Here is a 20,000-nt window from a genome sequence, read left to right as displayed (position 1 = left end):
AGTACATTTGAGGTGAAGATGCAAAGTTTAGGTCTGGAAATTGTCTAGAAAATGAAAATGAAAATCGACGAAACTTATCATGTGGTGAGTTGTTGCTGTCCTTAATAATTTATGTGCACAAAGTTTCGAGAAAATAGTCGACTTCACCTTTCCTTCATAGTGTAGTGGCCACTTCACTATGAAGGAAACATGATACTAGGATCGTGTAGATATGTTCAGTTAATTTTCCACTGTAGAACAAAAGTGAAGTTTGTGCTTTCCGTGTTAAATATGAAACCCATATCTTGTACATGGGGAAACCTTCACCTAGTTTTACAGGAGTGTGGCACATGTATTTGTATCATTTCAGGATGTGTTGTAATAGAACTGATGTTTTTTCGTAGGAATTGATCTCAGTAATGATTCACCATTATATCTATACGTAACATCATTACGTATAATTATAAGCTGATGCATTTATTTAGGCATAAAAATGAAAGAGAACGTAGTTGTACAGAGTCCTGACTCTAGTCAGGACAAAGACCCTTCTGAGCTCAAAGATTGGCACAACGCTTAACAAGTAAACCATTGCCTATGTCTACCACCACAATTCATAACATAAATTATATATACACGTACAGCATTAATTGTATGGAGTTCCCAGCTATTCTTGAGTAATCAATGAAAGATAAATACAATAAAATACATATCCCCATAATAATAATAATAATTATTATTATAATTATTATTGTGAGCATTTGTATCAACTTGTGTCCTTTTTGACCTGGCTTGTGCCTACTCTGTTGCAGGATTGTGAATGATTTTGAAGGGAAAGAAGAGTTGGTGACGAATACATTGCCATTTGTCATAATACGAAGCCTTGGCAGAGGAACTGTAAATATTCTTATGATACTGTTAAAATATGAAATTTAAATTCTGTATCTGTATTTCTGTATTACCATTTATCTATTATGCCTCAACTCTGCTTCACAGTTTCATTAAAGATGTTCAAGATAGTAGTAACATACTATACCTTAGGGCAGGGTAAAAAATAATAAATTCAAACAATAATTTTGACAAAATAATTCTGCCTTATTTCAAGTACTAAAATTTTAAGATAATTTTCAACAATAAATTCCAACAGTAAATATCAACAGTAAATTCAAACAATAAATGTCAACAATAAATTCAAACAATAATTTTCGACAACAAATTCAAACAATAAATATCAACAATAAATTCAAAGAAGAATTTTCAACAATAAATTCCAACAATAAAACAAATACTAAATAAGGAGCGAACAAAAGTGACCTACTAGGAAGTAGAATTCCTTTAGATCCGTTAATGACAAAAGTTTTGTCTGATAAATTGGTGATTAGATAACCATGTAAATAATTTGATGTTTTTAAAATATCAAAGCCATTCATATCAACCGGCATATACATTGTAAATTTTTCATTAGATGATATTACATACACGTTTTCCCAATCATAAATACTTTGGTCAAGATTATGTAAAGCATCATTTTTTGATATCGTATATTCTCAACTTTGTTGGACTGCTATTATCCAACGTGCTTTTAAAATCAACATACAACCTTCTTTGAATACTTTGTGAAGTACCATCAGGCGATAGATTCAAGATTGCTCTGATATAGTGATATTGGTTTGAAATCTTTTTGACAGCTTGATAATTGATGTTTATATTTAAACCTTGAAATGACAAACGTGGGCTATTAAATTCATTGTCATAACGACTATCTGGAACATAAATTTCAATGCAACATGTATATTTTTGTGGAAAGTTGTCTCATGAGTTTAAACAAATTCCAATCCCAACTTCCATGATATAAACTTGATCCATCCGTTTTTTAAGAACGTCAATAGCAAAAGCATTTTTGCGGACACTGTGTGGCATTTGGTTAAAATCTGTTTTAAGACTGTCCACTTCAATACGAAAATCATCACTAAGCTCATCGATGGTATCAGTTGCATATTTTAGAACATTTGTTCGATTTTCATGACTGGAAATAGGTGATTGGCCTATTTTTTGATCGACATATGTATTTGTACTATCATTTTTGTCGTTAGGTATTGCCATATTAACTACCTGGTTATCATTAAGATTGAGATTTCCTGTAAGTAAAGTTGAACCATCCCTTTTCAAATATAATCTGGCAACTGAATCTGCTACTGTAGAAGCAGCTTCGTTCAGTTGCTGTAGATTTACAGCATCTAAATTGGCTGTCGCATTTTTCCATTAATTATTTTATTATTGCTCATGTTGAGATTATTATTCATTTCTTGTGTACCATCTCTTAACAAAATAGTGTTTATATTAGGCGTAGATGCTGATTCAACATTCAGTAACTCCAGATTGATAGCATCTTTGTTATTTTGTGGTCCTCCAACATAAGTTATTTTATTATCACCAATATCAAGATTTCCTATCATACTAACAGATCCATCCTTTTTTAAATAATCAGATAAATTAACACTAGCAGAAGCCTGTAAAACGTTTTGATCAACATAGGATTTATTGACTAGTGCGTTCAAACGATTATCAAACCATTATCATCATCAAATTTCATGTACCATTGACTGAAATATTGATATGGAATAGGTCACTTTTACCATCTCTTGGGTTTGATATATCCTCAATATGATTGAAATTCACTTTTAAAGGCCCTTCCATACCACTGTTTGATGAATTGCATTTTAAATAATCAGTGAGATTCAAAGTGAAGCTTGGTGAATCACCTGAATCACCACCATTTGCATCTGAATCATATGTGCCTGGTTTTAAATTAGTTATTTTTATTTTCCTTATCATAATTTCCATCAGGAGTCAAACCTATACCAGGTGGTCCTCTTAAACCTGGTAAACCACGTGTGTAAGTATGGCCTGTACTATGTTCATTAAACATTCCCATTTATATATGTTTGTTATATAATTCCATAAAAGTTTCGTTTGATATTTTTTCTTGGTTTATCAACATACGAAAAAGAATATGGTTTTTCAGTTGTGTTTTTATATTGATCTCCTAATTCTCGTAAAATGAAATTTTGTTCATTTGAACTTGGAAATTATACATACAAAAATGTGAACAATTCAAATGAATATTCGTTGGACAAGAATAAAAGCTTTGTGATAAATAAATTACTGAGCATTTTTTATGTCTACCTTGTATAAAATAGTCAATTAATGGTTTTTGATTTCTTAATAGTATGTAGTGTGTTAAACAAAAAAAAAACAAGCTGAATGTGTTGAACCTTCAGGTTATAAACAAACAAAAAAATGGTAGACTTATGTTTTATTGCACTTGTCCTGAATGCGGCATTAAAAAGACTCGATTTGTTAAAAAGAATAATTTAAACTTGGTAGCCCCTCATATTTAGAGGGGCTTTATAAAAATAAATTACAACCTATCATGGAGGAATTCGATAGAGCAATGCTTCCAAAAAGCATGTCTGAATATGGTTTTGCATCTTATTTAGGTAACACAGCAGCTGATCTTTTTTTAAAAAGGCATTTAATATCTTGGTAAAAAAGCTGTTGAGATGTGACTTTATTATGGATCAGAAGCATTAAGAAATCGTGCTTTAAAAAAAAAAGCTATTGACTATGCTTTGGATAAAATCAATCCAGCAATTCAAAATGTCGGATCACAAGCTTTGAATCAATTGTGAACAAAAATTAGACCAAAGAAAAAATATAAAACAAACAGAAAGACCTTGATGGTGGTCCTCTAGACATTCAAAAAATTTATCAAAGCTTGGAGAACTTCATTTGAGGACTTCAACTGTGGACCTGGTACAAAATTAGAAGAGAGATTAAATAGTGATGATACAAAATATTGTAATCCTATCAATAAATTAGATGCTATTTGTCAAGCTCATGATATAGCATACAGCAAAGCCGGAGATGATTTGTCAAAAAAGCATGAAGCAGATAAGACTAAACAAGACGCTCTATTCGACAGAAAATGAAGAAAAATCTAGTGTAGTCGAAAGATGGAATCGTACGATTAAAAACAAAATGTGGAAGCAGTTTACTATACAAGGCAATACACAATATTTAGACTTTTTGCCTAAGATATTAAAACAGTATAATAACACTAAGCATAGTTCAATAAAAATGGAACCCACAGAAGCATCTAATAAAAAGAATCAAGGTTTAGTTTATTTCAATTTATATGGTGATATGGAGCAATCATCATACAAACCAAAATAGGTGATAAGGTTAGAATCATCAAATATAAATGAAAGACTTTTGATAAAGGTTATACAACAAATTGGACTGAAGAGAAATTCACAGTTGATAAAATACTACACAGTAATCCAATAACTTACAAAATAAAGGATCTCAATAATGAAGAGATGCACAGCAGGTTTTATGAGCCTGAATTATTAAAAGCAAAACAAGATGTTATTAGAATTGATAAAGTTATAAAAAGAGATTATAAGAAGAAACGAGCCTTGGTAAAATGGAAAGGATATAGCGATGATTTTAATTCTTGGGTTCCATCGAAGAGTTTAACTGATTTATGAAAAATAAGTTGTGGTAAAAATATATAATTTTTTTCTGTTAAAATAATATAGAAGAGTTATTTGAATTATTTGCTTGGTAAATCTGATCCTTATCATGATGATGAATTAAATGATAGATTATAATCCTAATTGTAAACACGCATTGGAACAGATTTATGAAGATGAAGAAGATGAACTAGGATTTGATTCTGAATATGAATCAGATGAAGATGATAAACCCATTACTTACACTGATAATGAAGATAGTTTATTTAAAGTATTTGACATCATTATCAGTAAAATGTCTCAAATAAAACGAATGGTTTCAAATATTATACTTGATGGAAATAGGTATGAAATTAGATTAGTTCATAAAAGAGATATTACTGATGAAGATGTTGAAAATATTTACGATACATATGAAGATCATGTAAGTATAATAAATAAAATCTAAGCATATAATGTAATGAAAAACTTAAAACAAATAATTGCTGTTTTGTTTAGCTTATACAAGGGTTCTTAAGAGAAACAAAAACAAAAATAAAAAATCTATATATTTATTTTCAGTATATAAATTATAAAATGATTTTTGAGAATTCATTGATTAGAGATTTTTTTGATTAAAAAATATTTGATGTTTAAACATAATATTCAAGAAATTTTTATTCCAAATTGTATTAGTATTGGATTTGGTTTTATTCATTGTGGTTTGATATTTAAAAAATTAAAAGTAACCAATGAAATTAATGATACATTTATTTATGATAAACTTAATGATTCAAGTCAAAAATAGTTTAAATGAAATAAAATATATAAACCATAATCTTGAAATTGTTTAAAATTTATTTTGACACATGATTATTTTTGATTAAATTTAGCGTTCATTTTTTATTCATATATACCATTGATTGTTTTTTCAAAATACTTGATGTTAGTATAAATACACAGGTGATTATACAAAATCGTGCGCTCTCATTGGCTCCCTATCTCGGATTATCAGCCGATAAATCACCTCGACGGAGAAAATGGCTGCCAGTAGTCGTTTTGCCACTGTAAGTGAAGATGATTTCGCATTGAAATGGTTTTTTTTTCTCTTTTTTGAAATAATCGCCTGTGTATTTATACAAAAGCAATTATTCGCCTCAGGCTCAAAATCTATTTAAATATTATAGTATTATATAAATTAAAATGGAAAACAAAGTTCATCATAAAACTAAATATTTTACTCAAGAAGAAAAAAAAACAAGCAATAAAACAATCAAAAACAAAGTATATGCTAAATAAATCATGGCATTATTACATTAGCAGGAAAATGGACTCGTTTAAAAAGCAAGAAACACAAAAAAATCTGAAAAACATAGAATAATTTTTTAAATTTATTTGATTTTTTTTAAAATGGCTTAAAGAATATTTTCTTGTAGTATAATATAAAAAATGAATGCAAAATTTAACTCAAAAAATTTATCAAATAAAAATATAAAACAAATATTAATAAAAGATATGAATAATAATTTAAACAAAAAATCAGGTTCTGGTTTTTTAAAAGATTTATCTCAAACATTTGCAAAAAGCAAAAAAAAATTAGGATTCAAATGGTCGGATCTTCTTAAAAAAGCATCAAGAGAAAATGTTATCTTCATTATAAATAAAAACGATGAAGTTTTACTAAAGGGTTTAATTCAATTTAAAAACAGATCAAATCTTTATAAAATTCACAAAAGACATAAACAAATTGAAAAATTGGTGGACGACAAAAAAAATTGTGTTTATAACTTTGATGATGATATATTTCAAAAGGAAAACACAAGTACACCAAATTACAAAAATTATTAGTACAAAAAATGTTCAAAAGATTTATCTCAAACATTTGCAAAAAGCAAAAAAAAATTAGGATTCAAATGGTCGGATCTTCTTAAAAAAGCATCAAGAGAAAATGTTATCTTCATTATAAATAAAAACGATGAAGTTTTACTAAAGGGTTTAATTCAATTTAAAAACAGATCAAATCTTTATAAAATTCACAAAAGACATAAACAAATTGAAAAATTCGTGGAAGACAAAAAAAATTGTGTTTATAACTTTGATGATGATATATTTCAAAAGGAAAACACAAGTACACCAAATTACAAAATTATTAGTACAAAAAAATGTTCAAAATAAAACATTCAATTATTTTACAAATGAATTCAAAATAAAAATATCAAAACCTTTAAATAATTCAAAATATCTTTATTTAATATTTCAAGATATACTTGACACAGTAAAAAAAAAGGAAAATTAAAAAATAACGATATGTTCAGAATTATTGTCCATAATGAAGATCTGACAAACCCAATATCAACAAAATTTAAAAAAAATAGAAGATTTTGGATTAAATGAAACGGAAGATTTGGTTAATACTGTTGAATATCATAATGTTTCATTAGATAAAAGTGAAATTACTGTTCAAAGTGTAAAAATTCGTTCTGGTTTAGGCAGATTGAATTTGTCAAAAGATACAACAGCAATGTGCTATTACAATAAAAAATAATGACAGTATTTGTCTAGCAAGACGTATTGTTACAACTTATGCAAATAACAAAAATAATTCATGCAAAATTAACAAATCAATAAAAAGGAAAGATTGGTGTTTTTCTTGTAGAGCATTTACTGAAAATTATATTTTTTGTGACTTTGAATGTACTCAAAATACTGGAACTCATGAAGTTAACTTAGCTATTGTAAAAGATTATATTGGTAATGAATACATTTATGAGAACATTGAAGACTTGTAAAAACATGATAAATGATAAATTTAAAGGATACACAGTTATTGCTCATAACAGCAAATCATACGATTGTTATTTTATTTTAAAATGGTTAGTTGACCGAGGAATTAAACCATATTGTATATACAATGGAGCTAAAATCATTTTTATGGAAATACCAAAATTAAAAATTCGTTTTATTGATGGTTTAAACTTTCTTCAGATGCCATTGAAATCGTTTCCTAAAACATTTCGTTTAAATGAAATCAAAAAAGGATATTACATTACTACTCAAGATGCTTATACCGGGGGTAGTCTTTTTCATGTTCTCCAACATAAACATTATTATTGTCAAATGATCCATACAATACAATGTACAGACTGACATTCTATACTGGTCTCCATATCCGTTCATGTATGTAAGGAGTTCAATTATAATGAAATGTGGTAACTAATGATGAGTAAGTTTATTAATTTACAAATTCAGGTGTGTAACAATTTATGATTAGTTGAAGTACAAGTACACATGAATTGAGTCCATTAAATTAAATTTTTGAGTTCTTTCCTTGTAGGCAGCTGATGTGAAGTGTGTCTGGAGCTTACGCCAGAGTCTTTTGCTGATGGATTTTGAAGACAACTCCTCTGCATGTTTGAAGCAAGTCCTAAACCAGTGCATGATTCATCCCACGTACCTGAAGTTGGAGGAGGTTATTGAACTTGTTGTATTAAGTCATTAACCCATTCACACGTCAAACGCCCTAGGGTTCCCCTATTGACAAGTAAACTTGTCTGGCGTTAGACAGTGAGAGTATAACCTATTAAGTGTCACTCTCAGGGTTCAGTTGGTTAATAATTGTTATACATCATGAACAAGCTTATGACAGCAGAAATCTCTTAGTAAAGCAACTGCGGTGTTTCAAAAACTACACAAAGTCAAGAGGCACTGAAACACGGCTTTAGAACTCAACCAAAATAATAATCCTTTAATTATTATTATTCTTAAAACCTGAACTTACATGTACATATAGTTACATGGGAGGAGTTCCTGATTGACAGGACTACACCACCAAACCCTTTGCACAGAGGAACACTGTACCATCTTTGGACAAGAAACCTTACTATAAGCAATTCCTTGTACATGTAGCATCTGGATGAGAAAATGCCTGGCCTATGTACGTAAGAATTATATGGTACTGCAGTTTCACAATAGCCGTAAAAATATAGCCAAACCACAGTAGGTTCGTATTGCATTCAAACCCAATGTCTTCCAAAGTATGCAAATAGCTAATTGTGTGGAAAAAGAATGTAAGTGCACAGAAATTTCACACCAATGCTGAATCAGTCTTGATCCCCTCCTCTTAAGCATCTAGCTTGGCTGCTTACAGATTATTTTGCATAACCAATGACTCTTGTTTATTGTTATCAAAGGGAAGACGTTTTCTAAGCTATTTGTTTGGCTTAAACCCTGACCTGTCCAAGGAGTTTCACAAGACAATCAAAAATCAGATCCCATCTTGTGCTGTGTAAGTTGCATTTTGACAACAGTGTACAATGTTACACTCGTCTAGAATCTGCAATACACTGTATGCATGTATGTTACATTACCAAACGTGTACGAGGGAGAAGTAATATCATTGTACAGCATGCTCTCATTGTGTCATGACAACGTGATAATGATGATGATTATATTGAAATAAACATGCTGTCCATTTTTGCAGGAATTCCCTTTATCTGTATGGTGAGGTGTACTTCCGTGCTTGGAGAGTTGCTTCTGGAGTGTACTTAAAGGTTTTTTTTTTTCTGAATCACAATAAGAGTAAAATGTTGCATTATAATCCACTCTATCGTCAACCTGATGCTCAGCAGATTGTTACACCATTGCACTATAACTTGATCTAATGGAGCAACTAAGTGTTACAAAGAGTATTTTGTGCAGTAGTTACAAGAATGTGAAAACATGTAAGGCTTTATTATATTTTGGTCAGATTATTCTCTTCATTAGCTACAGAGCTTTGAAATAGGAGATTCATTTATATGTATATGATATGTAACAGTTGTATGTAATACATATCTTTAGCAAGCAAGAAGGCAAGCTTTTGTTTCTTATAAAGGTGCTGGAAGAAAACTGCATTCAGGACCTGATGTATTGCGCTGTGCATGCTCAACGCACAGGAACTCAATCCATGGCATCCAGACTTCGAAAGGTTTGCTATTGCTGTTCATAATTCTGTCATATTTATTAGGTTTTCAAACTGGCACATTGTGTTTCTAGCATTCTTATTGGTTGTTTAAATCGTAGTTATCAGCCTGTTTACAATATGATCACATCAAGTATTGATGAAAAATGTTCAAGTATCCAAGCATTCAGAAGTATTGAAATTTAAGCAATTTATCATTTTATTGATGTTGGTGCTACTGTACATGCCATGTCATGGCTAGTTACATCGTCAGCATGACTTCATTTTAAATGAACCGGAAATTTTTACGAAAAATTATGTTGAAACCAACTGTTGCTTTACAGTTGAGATCTATTTATAGAGAGAAGATTAAGACCACATTTGTATACATGTACCTAGCAGTCTACTGGATTGCTGTCGCTTTTTTGTACCTGTACATGTACTTTGTTCTTGGCCCGTTCCTGTATGTGGCAAATTATAGAGCCACATGTATGATATCATTTTACATTCGTCTTTAAAGCCCTTTTTATTGATAAGAGATAAAAGGCTGAAATTAAAAATACCGATTCACCTAATAAGTCTTCACTTTATTGGCAGGTTTTGGAATACTTTAATAAGCAAAAAAGGCAGAGGGGGGTAGATGAAGCCCTCCTTCGACTGTATCAGCCAATCATATGGAGAGCTTTTAAGGTACACTGTAGTAGGTGTTTACGGTAACTTTCAATTGACAGCATAAATTTGTGGTAACAAATGCATTTTGTAGCTGTGGCGAACAGTGCCTGGGACTAATAATAAAATAGGAAGGGCCATTTATAGTAAGTGCATGTTTTCAGCCAATATTGTAAGTTCTTTGTTTTTTCCAATTCAAAGGTGTAGCAAGCATTACTTTTTGCAAAGCTTATCTTCTTGAAAATGAAGCACAATTCAGAGAAAAGTAGAACAGAACAATGTTCTTAATTAAGGCCATTTCCAGGCAACTTGCAAAATTTCACCTAGTTTTGAGCAAAACTGAAAATCGGCAGTCACTATGTTTATGACGAAAGAGTGACTGAGGTGGTCCTTGCACTTATCTGGACAATTTAAGCAATCATGTCTCTTTTAGACACCTGAAAAATTCAGACAGCTTCAACAAGATTCAAACCCATGTCCACTGCAATGCTTGTGTAATGCTCTACGAACTGAGCTTTGAAGCAACTCATTTGGGAGTAGGTCATTTTTTTGGGCCATGTTTATGTGAGTTCTTGAATACCTGATAAGGAAGACCAGGCTGTGATGAGACTGTTTTGTCATTTCACGTGATGAAGAATAGGCCCAGTTTTTAAGAGGCTACTCCAGTGAACTGACATGTGCTGTATGTTGGGCCTCTTGTTCATTGCCATTTTTGGGCATGCCTATATGTATAGAACCTGTGTATAAAAGCTTTGAGTGTTGAGGCACCAAATTTGCGTTCAGTTATTGTGTTCAATAAGTGTGTGTTTCCTGGTGCTTACAATGTAAGTAATAATAATTTGTTAAGTACCAAACTATTTGATCTCGTGACGAGAACTGAACTTCAAGAACCTAACCCTAACCCTAACCCTAACCCTAAAACCATGAGAGTGTCATTACTAAAATGAGGGTGAGGTCAAGGGCGAGGGTTAGGGGTAGAGTTAGCCTAACCTACAATTGTAGACCTAGGTTAGACCTACATGTACATAGAGTAACCTAGACCTAGGTTAGGCTAACCTTAACCTCACCCTCACCCTCATTTTAGCAACACCACCATGGGAGAAATTGGTCAGCTAAGAGAATTTGACCAAGCGAAATAGTTGTTTGAAAGGTTACATGTAAATCCAGCTCCTTGAGTGCAGTCTTGCTAAGGGAAATTGGACCGGAGACTCGTGACCTTCTGAGAGATCTTTTGACTCTGGACAAGCCAGTTGCTAAGTCATACAGGAATTTGTGGAAATTCTCAACAGTCATCTCCATCCAAAACCTCTTATGACCGCTAAGCAGTTTAATTTTCATAATAATATAATTGTTTTTGGAATGACTCCAGATCTTGGGCAGATTTTGCTGCACCACTGAAGAATCTCACAGCTCACTGTGGATTGCTAGAGAAGTCGGTTCAGAGAAAACTTCTGGGCGAGAAAACCTTGGATTTGTCAGAGCACTGGAGATTGCACAATCCAAGGAAATGGCCAAAAAGAACTCCTCGAGACTCAAGGACTTAGGATATTTTGGGGATGCTTGGGAAAAAAGCTCATAAACCCAGGAAATTTACCAAGGATAAGGGAGAGAAGTCTAAAACTGCATGTCATCGTTGTGGGAACACTGAACATGGCCGCTATGAATGTAAATATGAGAAATATTGCTGTGATGCATGTGGTAAATTGGATCATCTGAAAAAGGTTTGCCAATCCAAGGAGTCTAAGGATGTCAGGTACATCAAGACTGCTGGTAACTGTGATATGGTGCTTGATTCCTTAGGATCTTTACAAACTGTGAGCAGGATTCCCAAGCCACTATTGTAACTATGATAGTAGAAGGCAAGGAATTGGTATTGGGATAGGACACAGGAGCATCCGAAACAGTCATGCCCAAGAAAATGTTTAAGGAGAAATTGGGTCATCTGAGGCTGAGGCCAGCGTGCACCTCCCTAAAACCGGAGTACTAAGTACTGCGTTAACTTTATGTGGAGAAACTGAGGTGCATGTATCACAGCCAGAGTGCTAAGTTACCTCTAATTGTTGCTGAGGTTGATGGAAAGCCTGCTATTACTGCTCGTAACTGGCCGAGTGTTGTTAAGGTGAACTGGTCCAAGGATCTTTTTAATGTTTCTTCTCTTGATTTAGTAAACTGACTGCTAGGTATAAGTGTGTTTTTGGTCCTGGCCTGGGAAAAATCAAGGAGTTCGAAGCCAGGCTGTGTTTTCACTCGGAGACTAACCCTAAGTTTCATAAGGCCAGACCTGTGCCTTACTCCTTAAGACCTGCAGGGTTAAATCCCCTAGAGAAGTAGGCGGTTATGTGTTCACGGTGTCATGCAGTGCGTGGGCTGCCCCAGTTTGGGTCGTGTCCTAGCCAAGTGGCAGTATACGTCTATTTTGGGAAGTGAATTAAGTGTTGAATGCTGACAAATACCGCGCACCAAATCCCCGAGACTTGCTAAGTGCTCTGGTAGGAGGAACAGATTTACAAAGTTGAATATCATTATGCATATCAGCAGTTGTTACCGTCCTCAAGTGTACTGACAGTGTTGTGTTACATCAACAACAATTGATTACTGGACGAAATGACCAGGACACACCTTCCCAAAGCAGGTTGTTGAGTGGTCATGGCAGTGTCGAAAGATTAGACAGAAATTGTCCATAGTACTGAAGCACTCCAAGGAAGGGCTGCAGCTCTGTAACATTTGTAGATGATGGGGCTTTAACAATGGCTCTCAGCTTCTGGACCCCCTCAGCATCAATCACATGACCAAGGAACTGGGCCTTCTCCTGCAGGAAACTACACTTGGATAAGTTAAGTTGAACTTGATAACATTCAAGCCTACTCACCACCGGCTCGGACCGATTTGGGTGCTCCTGGTCATGGCAGCCAGAGTGCCAAAAGGTTTTGGAGTCTGCAAAGGAACTGCTGCAATGTTTGAAGGTTCTTGCTGACCCTGATGTGATACCTCTTCGTATAGTGTTGGAGTTGTGTTATCACATTTGATGCCAGGTGGCAGGGATTCCAATAAAAGCTGGTTTATACAACTGCCTATAGAGACTGTAGAAACTCGTTATTATGTCCTGTAATTTTGGAAGAGAACATGGTTTGATTGACAGATGACTGATTCGTTTTGATAGAGTTTTGTCGCAGTGAACATTTTTGCTTCGGCTTGAGTGTGTTTTTTTGGTCGTTTTGGAACAAAGAGTCCATCAAAACTATCTTGAAGATTTGTTTGTTTGTTATTTAACAGAGCCTCGTGCCACTGAGCGTTTAGCCAACGATTAGGCTGCACGGTGATCACAGCCACTTATGGAAAATGGTTTTTAAAGCCCTGGTGTGGTAAAGAGAAGTACCTTTACGGAAGGAAGTTTTACCTTAGAAACTGACCATAAGCCAATCTTGACCATTGTGGGTCCTAAGTCATCAGTGTCAACCCTGGCTTCCGCACAGCTGCAGAGATGGGCTTTGATTCTGTAAAGGTGGTTTCTGCAAAACAACAGAACATATCAATGCAGATGGGTTATCGAGACTCCCAGCTGACAAGGCTAGCACCAAGGTTTTCCATTTCACTTACATGTATGTGAATGATCTCCCAGTAACAGCTAGTGATATTGCTAGTGCAACAAAGAAGGATCCAGTATTGAGCAAGGTGTTACAATTATTGGTTAAATTTGGTTGGCCACAACAAGTACAGGGGGATTCCCCAAGCCCCTACTTTACCTGTCGAGGTGTCTTGAACTTTCTAGGGAACAGGATTGTGTTCTCTGGGGGTTTCCAGTTGTGATCCCCAAGGCATTACAAGACAGGATCCTTGAAGACCTCCATGCTGATTATCCTGGTGTTTCTGAAATCTTTAGCTAGGAGTTACGTGTTGTGGCTCTGTCTCAACAAGGCAATTGAGTCTGTGGTGCGAAATTGTACAGCATGCCAGTCTACTCCGAAACAGACTGTTACTTCACGCCTGGTTCCATGAAAGTGGCCTGTCGGAGTTTGGCAACGATTGCATATGGATTATGGACTTTCTTGTGGTGGCAGATGCCCATTTGAAGTGGCCAGATGTATTCTCTACAGGATCTTCTACCACCCATAAAATTACTGAGGTTTACTGAAAGTTTTTATTCTTGGCATATGGTCTTCAGGAAAAGATTGTATTCCTGGCTATCACCGTGCATCAAATGGGAGGGCAGAGAGATACGTTCAGACACTGAAACAAACCTTGCAGACGACTACTGTAAGATTAAGCGAGGGAAATCACTTCAGCAGTGGTTATCTACAGCTGCAGTTTTCTGTCTACACTGTCACTAATCCTACCGCCCTGAGTTGTTCCTTAAGAGGAAACCATGCACCTGACTGTCCCATCTTCAACCAAAGCTGGCTCAGCATAGTTTTCCTTTCTTCACTTTCACTAATCCTACCTCCCTCCTACCAGGGAACGTCAGACCAAGGTAAAGAAGTGGCATGACAGTGGCTGCTCCAAGACTCGTGAATTTCTTCCAGGCGATCAGGTACTTGTGCACAACTTCAGAGGAAACGATAAGTGGCAGGGTGTTACAGTGATTTTGCGGATAGGTTGCTTGGCATACAAAGTACGAGTGCAGGAACGCATTCGCCATGTGCACATAGTTCTGCTACTACATGCAAGTCCCAAGCAAGAAGTGATACCTGTCTTACCCAACCTTAGGGGTAACCCTTTCCAAGTTGCCTGAACCGTAACCACCTACTAGACCTTCAGACCCAGGCTCCGCTCCTGTTACTGAGCTGTCCTTACCTGCAGTTACTATTAGCTCATCAGAGACACCCAGACGGTACCCAAATGTGTTTGCCTAAGTTGGTAAAAGGCCTCCGCTTGTAATGAGTGGAACTTAGTGGAACTGTTTATTTAAGTTGAAAAATTTATAGGAAAAGGGAGATGTTGTATGTTTAGCTTTGAATTGAGTGTTGCTCAAGGTACTAAATGTGTGTTCAGTTATTGTGTTCAATGTGTGTATGAGTTCTTGGTGCTGAAGTAATTATTAACAATGAGCTATGCTAAAATTGTGCCTGATTGAAGGTAAGAGCTGGAATCTCAGAGTTTCATTATCATCCTGCTTTATCTCTAGGTTCCAAATCCAATGGTAAGAGCAAATGCGGCAGCTCTGTTGACAGATGTGTTTCCACTTCAAAATCCAGATGCGGGAAATGAACAGATTGATGCTCTGCTGCAGAAGCAGTTTGACATTCTGAAAGTAAGGGCACAAACAAAGTTCATTGTGTTGTTATTTACTTTTTACCAGCCAAATAGCTCCCATGGCAGAGGCATGCTTCATTTTTTTCCCTAACAAGAAGGAAAGGATACCTTTGCACAGACCTTCACAACTTTGATGAATAGTAACTCTTAATTTGTTAAAGTCGGCTATAACCAGTTTGAATTTAATGCTTGCCTGATGGCAGAAGAGTAGAGGTGACGTTGCATGGATGTTGTGTCATGCATGCATGACTGAACATTGGGAACATGAGGTTACCTTCTTGCTAGAGAGTGATAGAGAGGGAAATCAAAGAAACCTCTGCACAGTGTTCAATCAGACTTTGTGGAGGGCTGATGTTTGAAGGATTAGTCTTCCACTGAAGGGTTCATCGAGAAATAAAACTTTTTTCTTACGAATCGGTGTGTGAATCCGTTCAGCTTAGTTAACCTTTTCACACCACATTGTATATAGTTCAAGTTTTCAAAATATCTGACTGCTGAAGTATTGTGAAAATGAAAAACAGGGAAATGTTTAATGGTTTATTGTTGAGGGCGTGGTGGTCAGAAGAGAATCTGTTTCGCTAACCACCAAAGTTTGGGTGGGCAAGTACAGTTCAATGTGATCTTGAAAGGAATGATTATTTCTGTTATGGAACCATCTACATGTACATGTATGGAAGTCGCGAAGAAGTGAAAATAAAAGTTGAGGCTTGAATGGGACTTGGACTTTATTTTACATCTGTAGATCAACTGTGAAAAAAATAACTTTATTCTTTAAAGCATTGCATTGATACTTAGCTTCTTCATTTACCCAGGTACATAAACTTAAAGCTTATTATTCCTTTTGATAGCCCTTCTGTTTAGGGTCATTTAGCCCAACGGGAAGTTTATTGTTCTCAGAAATGGCATTTTTTATGTGACATGTGTTCATTATATTTCAGGATCTGCTTGAGGACCCATGCCCTACAGTCAGGGCCACTGCAATTCATGGTGTTTGTCGTATCACAAGTGTTTTCTGGGAATTAATTCCTGCACACATCATTAAGATGTTCCTTTCAACACTGGTGAGAGAATTTTCCCCGCATAGGCAAAAATGTGCAGGTGCAGGTTTATGCCAAAATGACTAAACTCCATGCAAGCTACATGTAGTTCCACTTTCACAAAGTTATGAACCTTTAACCACCAAAACAAGCAAAAAAGAATTCCAAGTAGACATTTCGAAATAAACTTTTTTCTGTGGGGTAGTGCATTGAGAAGAAGCTGTTGGCATCGTGCGAATTTTTTTTCATTTCAGTACAAAATTCATATACAGGTATTTACCATTTTCAACAGATCACTGACCTGGCTTTTGACATGTCTTCTAGTGCTGTTAGAGTGGCTGTTTTTCAGGTGTGCTGTTTGAAGTATTAAAATAAATTCTATTTTCAAGTTTTTATTTTATTTTCTCCAACTTGTTTCTGGGTTCTTATTTATCATGAAAAATCTAGAAAGCTGTGGAGTCAAAGGAATTCAATCTTTTCCTTTTCCAGTAAATCATTTTTGTCAGGTGGGTTTTAAGTGTGAAAACTTGATCCCATTCATAACCTGAAATTAAGGGTGTTTTTTGTGTTGTCAGTGAAAAAGATGAGGGAAGAAAACTACATAATGTAAAATTGTCTTGAGGGAAAACGTTGTTTTCAACTACATGTATTTTAGAAAGCAATCATTGCTATTTGTCAATTCAATTTCTCCAAAAAGGCGAAGTATGGCTGTCATACTTTAAAAAGTTGTCAAAATTCGATCAATGGCTTTTGAATGCAAAAGATTACCTTACATCCTTTATTGTCTATATACACTGTACACTGTACTTACTTGATTAAAGTTAATTATCATTGTTCCGTTTTGCTTGAAGGGTTTAAAAGTCTTGCTGGACAATCGCCTCAGTCACCCTCTTCTCAAGACACTGTTTGTTCATCTGCAAGACTTTGTGCATGATTCATCAGAGAAAGTGCGAATTGCATTTCTAGATGTTCTTATTTTTGTCAAAGGCCTGAAAGCAATAAAGGTCAGTTAAAGGACATTGTTTTGTTTTTGTACGTTTACATTTTAAAGATAGGAAAGACTGACTTTTCATAACTGAGGCGACAAGGACACTTAAATAATAACTATTTTCATACCGTAGAATTCCGAAGTAACAGCCCCCGTTACTTTTGGATTTAACAGGCGTAAGGGCCGTTACTTTCAGATAGTTAAAAAAAACGGTTTGTAATTCAGTAGTGCTCTATCAAAAAGGACACGTGACGTGAGATCAAAAGTTCATTATAATTTATTTAGTTGTTCAGATTACTCTCTGGTTACGCAACCAGACAAAACCAGGCTGTAACAATTTTAATAAGTTTTTTGCCTGACAACGTGCAACGGAGATGGGTTTCCGACATGTATTTTTCGTATTGATACTCGCAGGTGTAAATGACTTAAGTCAGTAGTGAATGCGTTCGTAATGTGTATATCGTAATATGTAAGTTAGTGTTCGTAAATTTTTCAGTAGGATTAAGTTAAGTTAATAATAAACGAAGGATCCCAAAGGTTTCTGGCTTTGCTGAGGCCACCCAGGATGTTCCATCCACATTACGCATTACGCTTACAACATGGTACCGGTAATTCGTTTTTAGTTCAGGAAAACTGAGACAGTATTTTCTGTATACCTTATGATACCGTATTAGAGTTTTCCCACGTTCCAGTTGCTGGATTCCAGGAGACAATTGTTTGATATTCCGCTGTAGTTTTCTTAATCAATCGATCCTCAACTACGCTGGTACGTGAAAGACAATACAGATCAATGCAATGTACATGTTATTGCTTTAAATGACATTGTTGAAGGGGCGGTTACTTTCGGGATTTAACAGAAGCGTCAAAAATTAACGTTACTTTTGGGGAGCTGTTACTTTCGGGGGGAGGGGGGGGCGTTAGTTAGTTTCAGAATTCTACGGTAGTCATTTCATCGTATTTCATCATTTCATCACTTAAATTTCCTATTAAGTGAACTTCAATACAATAAATTTTACTAGTTCAAGACCAACCTTCCTGACACATTCATACCATAAGGACTTGTCAGCCTTGTCTTTCTTTAACATCTCAGCATTTCCTCCTTTTCCTGTTGACAGTTTTGGGACATAGTACCACTTGAACAGTTACTTTGTCAGCTGGAGGTTGAACAATCTGCATCAGTAATCAGAAGACTTGTGAAGCTGCTTGTGAATTCATTTCATCCAACAGGGAAAGGCCCTGATGTCCAGGTGAAAATTGCAACCCTCCTTCTCCTTCCCACATCTTAAGGAATAATGTTAGCACCAGGATTCCACTATTTTAACAGCATTTGGGTTTGGTTGAAAAAAAAACAAGACAATAGCCTGGGACTGTAGGTTTTCCATACGACAGTTAACTAGGCCTTTAAATCCTGTTAACTCCCCATAGCTTCACATTTCACAGGACTGGGTGCCATATTAGTTCCATATAATGCTCTTACTATCCCATATCTCCCCCACTTATGGGCCAGATATGGGCCATAAGTTGCCATATCAAACCCATACTTTCACTTTGATATGGGCATGACAATTTGCATGGGTGTGTTAACGTCAGTTCTTGTCCAGTCCATGATGTAGAAAAATTTTAAGCCATCCTGTCAGATTTACATGTAAGTTAAACCAATTAGATTCAGAAGACTTCTGTAACCATGCACTATGTAAGGTTCAACTAAATGTAGTATTCAGCTGAAATCATGGACTTGAAGCACAGTGGAGCTGCATCCTACATGTATAACACGCATAAATGGATGGTAATGCTGAACGGTAATCAAAATTTCAAATGCAGAATGTGAAAAAGCAAGGTTCATTTACTGTATGTATGCTAGTTGAAAAAATATGTATCACCAAATTAAAGTGAGCACGTTTTTTTCAGTAGAACACCTAAAAGAGCTTTACCTACTTAGCCAACCAAACATGATTGACTGCTATGAAACAGAAATCGTTGCCTTGAAAGTTAATATTTTACTTCAACTTTTCTTAAATTTTCTCACAGATTTCTCGCTGTTCAGCTCTTTGGAAATCCAATCCTGTTGCAGCCAGAAAGTTCTACCAATATGTTCATCTGCACTCAACAGTCTCAGCGACAGGTTGATTTCATCATTATTCACCATTTGGCCACTCCAAAAATGCTATAATATTCACCATTCTTGTTTAGTAAGCTTTGCATTAATTATTTTAATAGCTTCCCAAATTAGGATTTCCTTTTTCATTTACACATGGGGAATGTGAATCTGCACTGTTGTTATCTCTTGATTTCCATATGTCTGTCGTCGAATATGAATAAATAATGTGCTTACCAAGCAAATTCACGATGCCATACTCATCAACTGTATCCATACATGTACCTCATGGCCATCACATAGAAATCATTTCTCATCACTGTTAAGTTGCTCAATCTTTTCAATATCAATCAATCTCACATTGATACTGCAAACCCCACTCATAAAGGAAAAGGGTTGAGGAGATGAGGAAAGTGGACTGTGCTCTGGACGGAAGTGGTGGATCTATTGCATAGGAGGTATCAGGTTGTCAAGAAGGGGACAGTTGCTTTGAGTTCGTTGATGAAGAGGAAGATCGACACCGGAAGCA

The 20,000-nt window shown here is 35.1% G+C and overlaps 1 protein-coding gene across 3 annotated transcripts in view; it reads left to right on the top strand.

The window, feature by feature from the left end:
- The window catches only part of LOC138052252 (condensin-2 complex subunit G2-like), an 83,151-nt gene that overhangs the window by 15,391 nt on the left and 47,760 nt on the right, over positions 1-20,000 (top strand). For all 3 annotated transcript variants that reach the window (XM_068898658.1, XM_068898667.1, XM_068898650.1), the window contains exons 5-16: positions 789-873; positions 7,828-7,962; positions 8,684-8,778; positions 8,974-9,043; positions 9,367-9,459; positions 10,030-10,122; positions 15,224-15,349; positions 16,290-16,412; positions 16,681-16,737; positions 17,240-17,392; positions 18,492-18,623; positions 19,405-19,498. In XM_068898658.1, the coding sequence (XP_068754759.1) occupies positions 789-873; positions 7,828-7,962; positions 8,684-8,778; positions 8,974-9,043; positions 9,367-9,459; positions 10,030-10,122; positions 15,224-15,349; positions 16,290-16,412; positions 16,681-16,737; positions 17,240-17,392; positions 18,492-18,623; positions 19,405-19,498 (1,256 nt within the window). The remainder of the gene's footprint in view (positions 1-788; positions 874-7,827; positions 7,963-8,683; positions 8,779-8,973; positions 9,044-9,366; positions 9,460-10,029; positions 10,123-15,223; positions 15,350-16,289; positions 16,413-16,680; positions 16,738-17,239; positions 17,393-18,491; positions 18,624-19,404; positions 19,499-20,000) is intronic.

Source organism: Montipora capricornis, chromosome 1 (assembly GCF_036669925.1).
Source record: "Montipora capricornis isolate CH-2021 chromosome 1, ASM3666992v2, whole genome shotgun sequence".
NCBI lineage: Eukaryota > Metazoa > Cnidaria > Anthozoa > Scleractinia > Acroporidae > Montipora > Montipora capricornis.
The sequence above is the reverse complement of the archived record's forward strand: the minus strand, read 5'-3'. Positions and strand labels throughout refer to the sequence as shown.